Below are 15,178 nucleotides of genomic sequence, written 5' to 3'. Positions count from 1 at the left end.
TTACTTTTTAAAAAAGCTATTTATTTATTTATTTATTTAAGAGAGCGCATGCAGGTGGCTGGGGAAGGGAAAGGGCAGGGGAACAGGGGAGCTGCTGAGGGAGAGGGAGCAGAGTGGGAGCCTCAGATTCTCTACTGAGCAGGGAGCCAGACAGGCGGAGATCCTTGCACGGTGGGCTCATGATCATGACCTGAGCCAAAGCCAGACACTTAACCAAGTGAGCCACCCAGGCACCCCTAGAACATGTCTTTTACAGAAAAGTTATCCTTGTTTTTCAGAGAAAAGAAAGAGTAATTCCGTTGGACAAAGTAAGTGTTGAAGAATCAAGATCAAGCTGGTAGGAAAATAGAAATCTTGGAATTATCTATGGCAGATTGCATGAAACTTAATTCAATTGCTGTATCAAAATGGACATATTTAGACAAAATTAGATGCTGTGCTGATCTTTTAGATTGTTGAAGTGCCAAGTGTGTGTAGTTGAGAGGCTCTCTAGGGCTCCTATGTGAAAATAATGGCACTCATGAGGAAAGACCAGGGCACAAAGACTCCCTGGGGAATGGAGATACAGGAGTAAATTCAGATGACTGATGACTTCAAGTGAGTGTAATACACTGAACATCCTTAAAATAATAGTCAAGTGTGTTTTAGACACTCTACAGAAGTCTACACAGGCTAAAAACAAAGAAAGTACTTACAGAAAAACACTACATACATATCATACATAGACACTGGAAAGTTTATTTGATAGTTGTTAACATGAGTCATTTTAACTCTTTTTCTGTACTAAGTATCCTTCTTTACTCCCACACAGCATACCCACATTCTTTGCTTGGTGTTATAGTCTATAGACTCCTTACCCATCCTACTTTCCCATCCCTGAGGAAGGAAAAATATATATTTATATTTTTTTTCAAAATGTGAATAAAAAGTTAAAGTACATGGAAGTCAATCTTTAGATATATTTTGAACTCATTTATCCTTACATTTCCCTCTGAAGGAACATATAGAAATGCTTAATGCGGATAGTCTATTTAATATGAACCATATGGTGCACAATAAACTTAAGAAAAGGTATTGCATAACTTCTTCCATATCCTATGTAAAGCACACTTTACATCTTTGTTCCTCAAGCTATAGATCAAAGGATTCAGCATGGGGATAATGAGGGTATAAAATACGGAAGCCACTTTATCAGTGTCAAAGGAATGACTGGACTCAGGTTGCACATACATAAATAACAAAGTCCCATAGAACACTGTGGCCACTGTCAGGTGGGACCCACAGGTGGAAAATGCTTTGTGCCTACCCTCAGCTGAGTTCATCCTGATGATGGCTACCAGGATCAGCAGGTAAGACACAAGAACTATCGAAAGAGATGAAATCAAATCCAAAACTGAGAAAATCAAAATCATCAATTCAATTTCATGTGTATTTGAGCAAAGCAAAGTTAACAAGGGGAGACTGTCACAGTAGAAATGATTGACAATATTATAACCACAGAATAATGAACTAAAAATCTTGCCAGTAATTAGAAGAGACACAAATGTGCTGTAAAGGTAGGGGACTGCCACCAGCACATAACACACCCTTTGGGACATGATGACAGGGTAGAGCAGAGGGTTACAGATGGCCACATAGCGGTCATAGGACATTGCCGACAGAATGAACAGTTCACTAATGATGAATATAATGTAGAAAGCTCCTTGAATGGCACACAAATAATAAGAAATTGTGTTTTCTTCCACAATAAAACTTACTAACATTTTAGGGCCCACAGTTGTTGAATAACCAAGATCAGTAAAAGCCAGGTGTTTGAGGAAGAAGTACATGGGTGTTTGGAGCCTGGAGTCCACCTTGGTGAGGATGATCATGCCCAGGTTGCCCACCACTGAGACCAAATATATGATGAGGAACAGCCCAAATAATGGAGCCTGCAGGTCAGGACGGTGTGTGATTCCCATGAGAATAAATTCATTCAGCACTGTCCAATTGTGTTTTTCCATCTAGGTTTATTGGAAAACCTATTCTGAATAGATAATCAGCATAGTAAATAGCTTTCATGTTATATCATCTGGGAGTGGTTTTGTTGTTTTTCTTTGTTTTTGGTTTTGTTTTGATTTGCTTTGTTTTTATCTGGTAGGGTTTTATCCTGAATACAAGTAAAATAGCAGTGTCAGAAGTCTATGAGTGAGCTGTAAGAAAGCAACAGAAAAATACAGCCTTGTGTAACATTAAATTATAAACACGTTTCTAGAAAATCCACATTTACCTCACATAAAACATTGCTGATAAGATTGTGAGCTTCTGAGAAACTATCCTATAACCCAGTACACATGCTCTTTTGTCAGAAATTCTGAACTACTGTTAAGAAAAACTGTTTTAAATGAACAGAAAAAGAAATGATGTAAATGTTGAGGTGCAATGATGACAGGGGAAAGAAAAAAGTAACACTGTTGGTGAAAGAAAAAAAAGTAACATTGTTAGTGCTGATTTTGTGTGAGATGAGGAAAGAGAAAAGGACTTTCTCTTACTAGTTTGAGACAACTAGGGAAAATGGCAAATTGCTTTTTTGATAGTTTATTTTCTATTTTGATGATCAGATCATTGTGGTTTATTTATTTATTTATTTTGTTACACTCTTTAAGAAAATTATCTATGTTTTCTATCAGATTCCACTGGAAATTGAATACCCGGTACCTCGTGTCATCACCATAAAACAGCACTTAAAAGTCTCCTGACCTTCAAATATTGCTTTCATATCTCAGTACGAGGCAGAATTTCTCTTTTTTACTTATTATGAATTACTTAAAAAATCACCTTTATAAATAAGTTGATTTAAATAACTCACAATATTTTTGAGAATAAGTTTTTTTTTTAGAAAAAGAAGAATATAGTCACTAAATGATAATTTAGGTATCAAACACCTGAATAGTTACAGTTTCATAATTTTGCCACGGTTTTTCTTTTTCTTTCTTTTTTCTTAATTGCTAATTCTTTAGTTAGGTTTTATGGTCACTCAGTTTGACCTGTATTACTTATATGATCTAGTATTTATAGGACACATATATTTACATAAGCAATATGTCCCTGACACATCAAAAATGGCTATTAGCACTTGTGAAAATACTTAAACAAGTGAGGTGAAGAGATAGGAATGCACTCTTGCTCTGTCAAGCAGAATCAATAGTAGGAGATGCAGAAGTGAATCAAAAATCCTATGCTTTGACATGGATTAAAAGTGTTACCTTGCAAACTTCACCGAAACTATTTGGATATTGGTATAACACAGCATCACCTGAAATACTGTGTTTACCTGTGATGAAACCTCTGTCTTGGCTTCCCCATGTGCTTCGTGATATGGTGATGTGAGATCAATTTATGGATTCGTTGTTGCCCTCTGAGACTCTCCCTGAAGACATGCCAAGCAATTTCTTGATATCCCTAAAGCAGTTGAAAGCTTAACAGCATTCAAGGAGGGTGTTTGTTAATTGTCTAAAACAATTTGTATTCACCACTGAATTAGAATTTTTTTTAATTTTTATTTATTTATTTGACAGAGATCACAAGTAGGCAGAGAGGCAGGCAGAGAGAGAGAGAGGAGGAAGCAGGCTTTCTGCTTGAGCAGAGAGCCCATGCGGGGCTCTATCCCAGGACCCTGAGATCATGACTTGAGCTGAAGGCAGAGGCTTTAACCCACTGAGCCACCCAGGCGCCCCTAGATTTTTTTTGTTAGTTTGTGTACTACATTCATACATCTTATTCTTAACTCTTTCTCCCCCTACCCCCCGTTTTGATGGATAATTTTATGTGTGCACTTGGCTAGGCTAGGATGGCCAGTTGTTTAGTTAAAAAATTTATCCAGATGTTGTTATAAAGATATTTTTCACACATGATTAAAATTCAAATTAATAGACTTTGAGTATAGCCTTGTACCGTCTGAAATGTAGGTGGACCACATCCAATCAGTTGAAAATCTTACAGAGCAAAAGTTGGGGTCCTCCAAAGACAAAGAAATTATGCTCCTGACTGAAATATAGAAAATCTACCTTAGTTTTCCCTCTTTGTACTCAAGACTGCAGTGCCAACACTTGCAATGCTAGGCTTAATCCACAGATTTTTGCCTTGCCATTCCCAACAAGCATATGTGTTAATTACTCAAAATCTCTCCCCCTTTCTCTCTCAAACTTATATTACCATATATTTTATATAATTATATATGTATTAACACATTATGTAAAACATTTTACATATATAAAATATCATATATATAATATATATGATATCTGATAGGATATATGATATATACATATAATATATATGATATATTTTCTCCTCCCTTTGGTTTTATTACTCTGAAGTATTTCTACCAAAACAAACAACAAACATATAGGGAAATGCATTAAACTGTGTTATTCATACACCAAGCTTGCCAGTATTCCTTCAGTTCTACAATGGTCTCCTTAGAGGGATGACATGATGGACCCCTCACATAACACAGGGAGTCATTTTTAAACACTATCTTACTGCATTGTTCAAATGATTAAATGAGGGGTACCTGGTGGTTCAGTCAGTTAAGCATCCGACTCATGGTCTTGGATCAGATCATGATCTCAGGGTCTTGAGATTGAGTCCTCCATGGCCTGGTGCCCAGTGCATGTTCTGCTTGTCCCTCTCCCTCTGCTCCTCCCACCCACCACCCTCTTAAATAAATAAATGAAATCTTAAAAAAGTAAAGAATTAAATGAACTGAAAGTATAGGTCTTGTCTTTCATTTTATTTGTCTATATTAGAGTTCAGTATTTCTTGTTTTTCCTTCATGCCTAATATCCATTCCAATTATTTTTCTCTCCCTTGTCACCTCCTCTACTGTACTTAATATATATCTTATAAGATCAATGTATTCTGGAAAAATATAATGTTTTATACACATATGTTTTACTATGTCATTTTGCTATCAATTGTGTTGTTGCACTTTAAGCCACATTACCTATTTGTGATGTTTTCATGTTGTGATTCTTTTTACTTCTTTCTTCATTACAGTCGATAATACATTACAAATTTTATGGATCTACTCTTGGTATTTGCTTGTCTCCAACCTCAGTTCTCAGCAATACTGTTCCAACACAGAGTTCCGTGAAAAACCTTGACTTGCCATGTTAATGTGTTCCAGACAAAATCATCCGTGGTATACATTTCACATATCTGTCTCTGGCTGTGTGTGTATGTGTGTGTGCGTGTGTTGATATTCATGTAGATCCACCTATATGTATGCATATGACCGCACATAAATACCCTCAACACAGGAAGATCTCTTGGGAAGAGAAAACGATTCATTTAATTTTGTTAACTATTCCAGATTGGTTGTACCGGTTCTGATATCCTCTTGTACCCGCATAGAGATGAGGTTCTTGGGTGTTCGCATCTATGACAGGTGCCTGAATTATGTTCTCTCCTGTTAATGGGACAATATTTTATTAAAATTATTTAATCAATCAATTAATTAATTTAGGGGGAATGAGGTAACAGGGGAGGGGGCAGAGGAGAGGAAGAGAGAGTCTCAATCAGATGCCATGCTTAGTGTAGAGCCTGACATAGGGATTGATCCCATGGCCCTGAGACCATGATCTCAGCCAAAATCAAGAGCTGGTCCCTTAACCAAGAGCCAGCCCAGCACTCTCTTAACTGTATAATAGTTAAAATATTTTTCTTTTACTGACTTTTCCCTTGGTTTTTGTTTGATCTCTTGGCATGGTTAGAAATGAAGTAAAACACCTTAAATAGGTATCATTGAAAATAGGAAACTGCACATATATGAGGTATAAAATTTGATAAGTTTTGGCATATGTATGGATATATGTATCTCTCTATGTAATATTTCCATTCCATCTCATCTACCCTGTAATGTCTCAGACAGGCTTGGGTTTAATTTAGCTTTCTACTATTTTGAAATACTTATAGAATTATGTGGTGCCAAGGAGCCCAGAGTTCCTGCACCTCACTTAGTTTCTACTAGGAGTAACAACTTGCATCAGTATTGTACAATTCAGATTCTACCACAGGAATTATGAAATTAATGTTGGCACAATACTCTGCCTATTTGGGTCACCATCTCATTTTTGTGTTTGCAAAGAATTATATATACATATATGCAATTTTTTTTAAAGATTTTATTTATTTATTTGACAGAGAGAAATTACAAGTACACTGAGAGGCAGGCAGAGAGAGAGAGAGAAGGAAGCAGGCTCCCTGCTGAGCAGAGAGCCCGATGCGGGACTTGATCCCAGGACCCTGAGATCATGACCTGAGCCGAAGGCAGCGGCTTAACCCACTGAGCCACCCAGGCGCCCCATATACATATATGCAATTTTAATCAGATGTAGAGGGCTATAAACAGCAAAACCATTAACATACTTATTCCATCACTATTCCATCACTATACGGGTCACCTATGATTCCTTCATACCTAACTGCTCTTCCCTTCCCTCATTCCCTTGTCCTTAGCCCCTGTCAACCACTAATCCGGTTTTCATCACTACACTTTTCTGGGTGCAAGATTCTCAGCTGACAATTATTTGTTTTGATACTTTAATGATGTTGCTCCACTGTCTTCTCACCTGCAGTGCTTCTGACGATAAATCTGTTATTCTTTGTTCCTCTTTCTATAAAGTGTCCAGTGTCTTTGCTTTTTGATGGCTTAATGTTTTATTTATCATTGGCTTTGAGATATTTAATGATGAGTTGCCTTCAGGTCTTTATGTTCCTTTTATCTGGGGTTTGTTAATCTTCTTGAATCTGAGGTCTTTTAACTTTCATCATGTGTGATTACTTTTCACCTGTGTTTTCTTCAAATAATTCTAATGACATTCTTCTTTGGGAAACCTATCGTATGCATACTTGGTTAGTTGAAACTGTCTCACAGATTATTATTATTCTTTTTATGTTTTTGATTCTTTTCGCTCCCTTTGTCTCATTTTGATACTTTATTGCTGTATCTATAGACTGACTAACCTTTGCTTCTGTAATGTCCAATCTACTCTACCTAAAATCCCTTTTATCTTTTACCTTGAACATGGTATTTTTTTCTCTCTAATATTTGAAATCTTTTTTTTAAATATCTTCCATGTCTTTAGTTATCTTTTTGAAAATATGATATACAATTATAATAACCATTTTTGTCCTTGTTTGATATTTCAAACAAGTGCAAATTCTTGAACAGTTTCCATTGATTGGTTATTCTATTCATTATAGATCATGTCTTCCTGCTTCCTTATATGCCTGATAATTATAGAATATATTTCACACATTGTGAATTTTTCTTGATGGATACTGGATACATTTGTATTTTAGCAATAATCCCTCAGTTTTCTTCTAGGATATAGTTATTTTGAGATAGTTTAATCCTTTTGTATATTGCTTTTATAATTTCTTAGGTGGGACCAGAGCAGTGTAGAAGTAGGGCTAATTATTCCTCTTCCTGAAGGAAGACCTTCTTGAGTACTTTACCTCAGGCCCCACAAACTATGAGGTTTTCTACTCCTTGTACAATACATTCTCACAATTTCTACCTCTGTTTGAGTTTCAGATACTGTTGCCTTTCATCATCTTAGATGGTTATTTCTTTCACCTGGATGGTTTCCTCTTGCATGTCCTGATCACTACAAAAGTTAGGTATTGGTCCTTTCTTTTTTTTTTTTTTTTTTTTTTATAAACATATATTTTTATCCCCAGGGGTACAGGTCTGTGAATCACCAGGTTTACACACTTCACAGCACTCACCAAAGCACATACCCTCCCCAATGTCCATAATCCCACCCCCTTCTCCCAAACCCCCTCCCCCCAGCAACCCTCAGTTTGTTTTGTGAGATTAAGAGTCACTTATGGTTTGTCTCCCTCCCAATCCCATCTTGTTTCATTTATTCTTCTCCTACCCACTTAAGCCTCCATGTTGCATCACCACTTCCTCATATCAGGGAGATCATATGATAGTTGTCTTTCTCTGCTTGACTTATTTCGCTAAGCATGATACGCTCTAGTTCCATCCATGTTGTCGCAAATGGCAAGATTTCATTTCTTTTGATGGCATGTCCTGATCACTAATCTGTCCAATAATCCAGGAGGATTCTATGCAGAGATCCAGTGTTCTTTCTCTGCACAGCTTTTCTAGTGCTGGTACTCTATCTTACAAAATTCAACTACCATAGACTTCTGGACTCTCAACTTTATTCCTTCAGCTCATCAGGAAAGTGGCACAATCATGGGATTCACCTGATTTGTTCCTTATCTGTCAGGGAAACTGGCATTTGTTGCTTGATGTCAATGTTGTGACCACTTGTTTCATATTTCTTGTCTCTATTTTTGTTTGGTTTGGTGCTTTTTTTTTTTTTCTTATCTTAATGGGAAGTTAAGGCCATCTTAACTGAAAGCAGAAAACAGTATTCAACAGATTTTAAGATGAGTCTTGGAACTAGTCTTTCCATTCTTTTCAAATAATTAATTTCCCTTTTTATGCTTCTTATACCCCATATAAATGTGAAGAAATATTGATATTTCCTTAAAGATGTATTAAGAATGTAATCACTTCTATCCTCAGGCTCTACTTGTCCCGGATTAAACCTCTATTCTCTCTCAAATGTAACATGATCAACTCCCTCAGTGTCTTCAATTTCCCATCTTAGAGTTTTCCATCCGTTATTTGCACAGCAGTGATAGCTGTCCCCTTATCAAAGATAGATCAAACCACTCCTGAGCTCAAAATCCTCCAAACGCCTTTTTTATCATTTGGAATAAAAGGCAAGTTTTACATTGGCCTATATAAGTCCTACAAGATCACATTCTATATTATAAGTTCATCATATCTCTTTTATTTCTTAGTCACATTTATGTTCCCACCACCTTTGACTGTGGTGTTCCTCAGCACATTAGTCATTGGAACTGCTGCAATGTTTGGTCCCCATGGAACAAGCTTCCGATAGGTAGCCAGAGTCTATCCACTTAGCTCCTCAAGTGTTTGTTTCAATGCTATCTTTGCAGAACGCTCCCTGATAACCTTAATTAAAGTGACCACCATCCTGACTACTGGCTCTATCCCATTTTCATAGAGCTCAATCCAATCCATCCCACTGTATAGACCACTTCTCATGCTGCCTATTTTCTGTAAGCCCAATAAAGAGAGGGATTTTTGTTATTAAACTTCACAGTATATGTTTATTTCCTTGATTAATTAATTTATATAGTATCTATCAGGTATCTTCTTTGTGTGTGACTTTTACTATACTAGACTGTTATAGATAAGGTTGTAAAAAGAATATATGGAGTCTCTGGTTTTATAAAAATAAGTGTTTAGTAGAAGAGACAGACAAATAGGGTAGTGCCAGAACTTGTAGGAATAGTACTTGACCTGGAACTGAAACTAAATTAGGTTAGTATCTGAAGGATGAGAATGAAGACACAATATGTTGGTGATTATCCTCATTTGAATTTTGAAAATAATGTATATTTTTCTTTATTTCTATGCTTATCACACATTGATTCTTGCTCACCCCCCCCCCGGAAACAACAGAACAAGACTACAGCAAGATTAACTACAGTATACATTGACTAATACATAATTTAGTGTTAGTGTGCCCTACAGTGAATTTTAAGTAAAACATTTGCAAACATTCTGAAGGTCCTATATAGGGCATTTTTCACCTCTTTGTTCCTCAAGCTATAGATCATGGGATTCAGCATGGGTATAACCAAAGTATAAAACAAGGAGGCTATTTTATCAGTATCAAATGAATGACTGGGTTTGGGCTGCACATACATAAAGAACAGAGTACCATAAAATATGACTATCACTGTCAGATGGGATCCACAGGTGGAGAAAGCCTTGTGCCTGCCCTCTGCAGAGTTCATCCTGAGCACGGCAACAAGGATCAGCATGTAGGACACAAGGACTATCAGAAGAGAGGACACCAAATTAAAAGCTGAAAAGATCAAAATTATCAGTCTAATTTCATGTGTGTCTGAGCAGAGCAAATCTATCAATGGTAGACTGTCACAGTAGAAATGCCTGATGACATTATAGCCACCAAATGATGAAAGGAAAATTTTTATAATGGTCAGCAAAGACAGAAGGATGCTGTATAGATAGGGGATTGCCACCAGCAACTGACATAATCTATGTGACATGATGACTGTGTAGAGCAGAGGGTTACAGATGGCCACATAACGGTCATAGGCCATTGCTGACAAAATAAAAATTTCACTAGTAATAAATATACTAAAGAAGGTGAGTTGGGTAGCACACCAGGTATAAGAGATGGTAGGCTGATCTACAGCAAAGTTTGCTAGCATTTTGGGTCCCACAGCTGTTGAATAACCCAGATCAGTGAGAGCCAGGTGTCGGAGGAGGAAGTACATGGGTGTTTGTAACCTGGAGGCTATCTTGGTGAGCATGATCAAGCTCAGGTTACCCACCACTGAGAAGAAGTAAAATGTGAGGGAGAGTCCAAGCAGTGGAGCCTGCAGCTCAGGGGGTCCTATGATTCCCATTAGAATGAATTCTTTCCATGTCGTTAGATTGTGCATCTCTGTACAGGCCATTTGGGAAACCTGTATTGGGAAGAAATGTACAAATAATCACTAACTTTCAGGACATATGACTGAGATGACCATTGTAGTAAGTGATTAAATGCTGAGATCTTGCATTTATGGTCTGTTGATTTATTTGGCTGTCTAACACCTGGAAGCTCAAGTCTCTCTCTACCAACTCAGCTAAGCTCTTTAGAGCTTTCTTAGACACCAAAAGCACAAACAGTTCAAGTAAAAATAGATAAATGGATATAATCAAATTTTTTTTTAAAAAAACAGACTTCTGTGCATCAGAGAACACTATAAAAGATGAAAAGATGACCCACACAGTGGAGGAGGTTGCAAGTCATTTATCTGGTAGAGCTCTGTTATATAGAATATGTAAAGATTCTCCAATTCAACAGAAAAAAACAAACAAACAAACAAACAAACAGTGCAAATTAGAAAATAGGCTAAAGACTTGAACAGACATTTCTCACAGAAGATAAAAAAATGGTCAATAAACTCATGAAGAAAGGTTCAACACCCTTAGTCATTAGAAAAATGTAATTCAAAACCACAATGAGACAGCACCATACACCCCATAGGATTCTTTTTTTTTTTTTAAGGATTTTATTTATTTATTTATTTGAGTGAGAGAGTGAGCAAGAGAGAGAGAACACTACCCCAGGGGGAAAGCCAGAGGGAGAAGCAGACTCCTCGATGAGCAGAAAGCCTGAGGCTGGACTCCACCCCAGGACCCTTGTATCATGACCTGAGCTGAAGGCAGATGCTTAACCAACCAAGCCACCACACACCCTTAGGATGGATATTTAAAAAATAAATAAATAAAAAGGAAAATTATAAATGCTGACAAAGGTGTGGAGAGATTAGAACCTCTATGTATTCTTGTTGGTAATGTGAAATGGTACAACCACTATAAAGACGATTTGATGGTGACTCTAAGTTAACCATAGAATTGCCATTATAACCTGGAAAATCCACTTTTAGATCTGAAGAGTACAAACTGTTGCCTCACAGTAAATGTCTAGGTTTCACCAAAATTTATAATAAAGATGTTTACAACCTTGTATTCACCCAGAAACTTCAGTTACCAAAGCAGATTTTCGAAGAGATTGCTGAAACACTGAGGGGGTATCAGACACTAACGAGGTCCTGGAGAGTCGCTGGTCTGAGTTACTTACAGAGACAAGTGCATTCCACTCACCTCTGAGGAGGAATCTGTTTTCCCGTGTATTCCTAACAGAACCCCGTGAGAAGGATTTATGTGTATCTTTCCTCTTTTGAGGCTCTCCCTGAGGAGAAAGAATACAAGTTAATTAAGCTTGGAGGTTAATGAAGCTGTGATATACCTGCTAATTGTATAGGACATCTTTATATCCCCCTACAAATGAAGTTCTCTTAGATACCATTCTGCACAGGGTCTCCTGGTTAAGTCTTTCTACTCTAATGGAGAGATCTGGAATCCAAACATTGTATCTATAGGAAAGATATTTTCATTTTTCTCCCAACCTGTAATTTTCTCTTGTTAATACAATGGCTTTTTAGGATTTAATGGATGTGAACATAATGGAGGAATGTTTGAATCACGCTTATTGCATCCTTTTAAAAATTCACAAGGTAAAATAATATATGTATGTGTAGCCATTTTTCCCTTATTGGTGGTGTTTTAAACTTATTATTGAGTATATTTGCATATTGATAAATGTATTTATCATAAATAAATTTTACAAAGGTAGCACTTTGTGTAATTAGAATCCAAATTATACAGTAATGACAATAACAAAAATAGAATAAACATTATCAGGACCCCAGAAGACCCTTCATTCTCCTTTCTACAATCTGTCCCCCTTACACACACACACACACACACACACACACACACACACACACACAGATAACCATTATTCTGTTTTTTAACAACATAAATTACTTTCACTTATTTTTGTTACTTCATATAAACTAAATCTTACACATACTATTTTTTGTGACTGTTTTTTTTTTCAGTTAATATGCTGTTATAGTCATTGCAGAATGCTCATTTTTATGTCTGTATACAACTCTTTTTTATGAATATATCACAAATCAGTTGTCCATTATTTTATTGTTCAATATTAGAACTGCTTTCAACTTTTATGCTTTACAACTAATGATATTATAAACATTCTACTTCACCTGATGTTTTGATGAACATAAAAGTTTCTTTTTTCACATCTTGGACCCTTATGAAATAACAAAAGTGGATTTTATCATGTATTTAGAGAATGGTTAGAGAATTATTTATAGATTATAAAAATATCCCAATAAACATAAAAGCTTCTTAACAATGGTAATTAAAAATGGCTACTCCCACACCCTTTGTGTCTACAGCAACACTGACTTAATCTTGAATATAATTCTATTTCTGTGTATCTCTTATCCTAAAAACCTGAGCCATAGGCTATGCATTTTTAACATTAGTAAGTACTACCAAATGAGTTTCCAGAGTGGTTATAACAGTATGCATTCTTAGTAGCTGTGAAAATTATTATAATTGTTTAATATTCTTATTAAGATTTGGTATGTTCCATCATTTTCTTTCTAGCCTTATAGATGATGTGAATGGGTAACTATGTGGTTTGATTTGCATTATCCTTGTACTGAATGAAATAAAAAGTCTTTCATTTGTTTCAAAAGTATTTATATATTTACTTTGAAAAGTACTTGTTCATGTCTTTTGTCATCATTGTACTGTATATCATGTCAACTATTCATTCATTTGTAAGAGTTATTTTTCAATAAGTGCTTGTAGATAATTTGTATATTTATTTGAGAAAAAGTGAATCTGGACACCTACCCAGATCTTACTAGAATCATTTCTATTTGATTTAAAGATCTAAATGTGAAATGCAAATAAACAGTTTAGGCAAAAACATAATGGGACATCTTTGTGGTAGTAGAATATTTTAACAAAACACATAAAACAATATTTGTATAAAATTAAAATGATTCAATGAACTATTTTAAGAATTCTGTTCATCAAAATTAATAACGTGAGAGGGAAACTTTCATAGTAGGAGGGAATACTTTACCAGTCCTATATAATCAGATATACATGAATGAAAAAGGACTCATGAAAAATATAAAAGTAACTCTTCCTCCAGAACAGGAGGGGGGTGGCAAAGAAGATGAATGAATTTAATATTCAGTGAAGGACACCGTAGTCTCCAAAAATTACACCAGCTCATACAAATAACAATGAAACTAAGCTGAGTTACTATGGGCACTTAACATAAGTTACACATTTTGTTTCAAAACGTATAATAACATTAAGGTGTCCTGCTTGTAAGCTGATTTCAAGGGAAAACCTCCTAGTCTTGGGGACAATTTCAGAGGTAAAGTTTCAAATATTTCAGTAGACATTAAAAGTTTTATGTAGATTTTTAAGTGTAATAATATGTGTCCATCATTATAGTATCATACAGAATATTTGTCACTGCCCTAAAAACTTTTGTCCTCAACTTATTTGTCCTTTTCCTGCCCCAGTATACAGGATTTTTATAGATATCATTTATAATACTGTTTTCTTTTATTCTGGTCACTGAGGTAGTTTATTGGAAATAGGTGTTGAATGTTATCATAAATCTATTTAAGGTTTTCTTTTAACTAGTAATAATGTTAATTTATGTTAATTTATTTTCTGTTGGCATTTGCATGTCTCTTCTTCTAGTCCTCCTCCTCTTCTTTCTAGCTCTTCTTCTTGCTCTGCTGTGTAGAATATATTTTTTGAAGATGTCATCACGTATTCACCCATTCCACCCTTGATAAGCACTTAACACCTATGATGACTACATCTGCCACAAACATTCTATTACTTATTCTCCAGTGGACATAATTGCACAGGAAGGGAATTGCTGCATCATAGAGTATACACACACCAAATTTAGTAATTATTCTCTTATTTTTCTAAAGTATTTATGGTAACGTACTCTCCCTGAAACAGTTACAAGAATTAGAGTTTCCCACACCCTTATCGACACTTTGAATTATTATCCAAATTTTGAATTTTAGCTACCCTGCTGAATGTGTAATGGTATCACAGTATATAATCTTCACTTACATTTAATGAATAATTTTTTTGAACACATTTATGCATTTTTGGCAGATTTGATACCCTCTTTTGTGAAGCGTTCCTTCAGGTGTCCTGCCCTTCCCCCCAACTTATTCATTCCCTAACAATAGGTTGACGGTGTTGATCATCTTCATTCTAGAAGTTAGAACAATTTGTTGTTTTATTTTGTTTTGTTTTACAGATTACTTTGAAGGGTGTGTGTATTTCACATGTGGTCCCTCTGGATTTTTTCGCTTTCTTACAATATTTTTTTATTAATAGAAATTTTCATTGTAGAGGGTACTATTTCTTTATTAGCATTATTATTTCTTGTACCCTGTCTAAGGAATCTTTGTTGATCCCAAGTCATGAAAATGCTATTTTACTTTGCTTTACCAAAATTTTGGTTTCAGCTTTCACATTTCCATTCATAGCACATCTCAATTACGGTTTGCATGTAGTGGATAAAAGACCAAGATTCATGTTCTACATAGGAACCTAATTGAATACAGT

General features: G+C 35.7%; 1 protein-coding gene and 1 pseudogene across 2 annotated transcripts in view; both read right to left on the bottom strand.

The window, feature by feature from the left end:
* LOC309872865 (olfactory receptor 8K3-like) overlaps positions 1-15,178 on the bottom strand; it is a gene marked incomplete at both ends in the record, with an annotated part of 32,425 nt that overhangs the window by 9,278 nt on the left and 7,969 nt on the right. Inside the window, one exon of the mRNA XM_082747832.1 lies at positions 1,776-2,003. Within this exon, the coding sequence (XP_082603958.1) occupies positions 1,776-2,003 (228 nt within the window). Of the gene's footprint in view, positions 1-1,775 lie in introns of the transcript that reaches the window.
* Positions 9,638-10,587, bottom strand: LOC309841298 (olfactory receptor 8K3-like; annotated as a pseudogene). The gene has a single exon. The product of its transcript is annotated as an olfactory receptor 8K3-like (transcript).

The sequence above is a fragment of the Mustela nivalis genome (assembly GCF_964662115.1).
Source record: "Mustela nivalis genome assembly, chromosome: 9".
Taxonomy (NCBI): Eukaryota; Metazoa; Chordata; class Mammalia; order Carnivora; family Mustelidae; genus Mustela; species Mustela nivalis.
The sequence above is the reverse complement of the archived record's forward strand: the minus strand, read 5'-3'. Positions and strand labels throughout refer to the sequence as shown.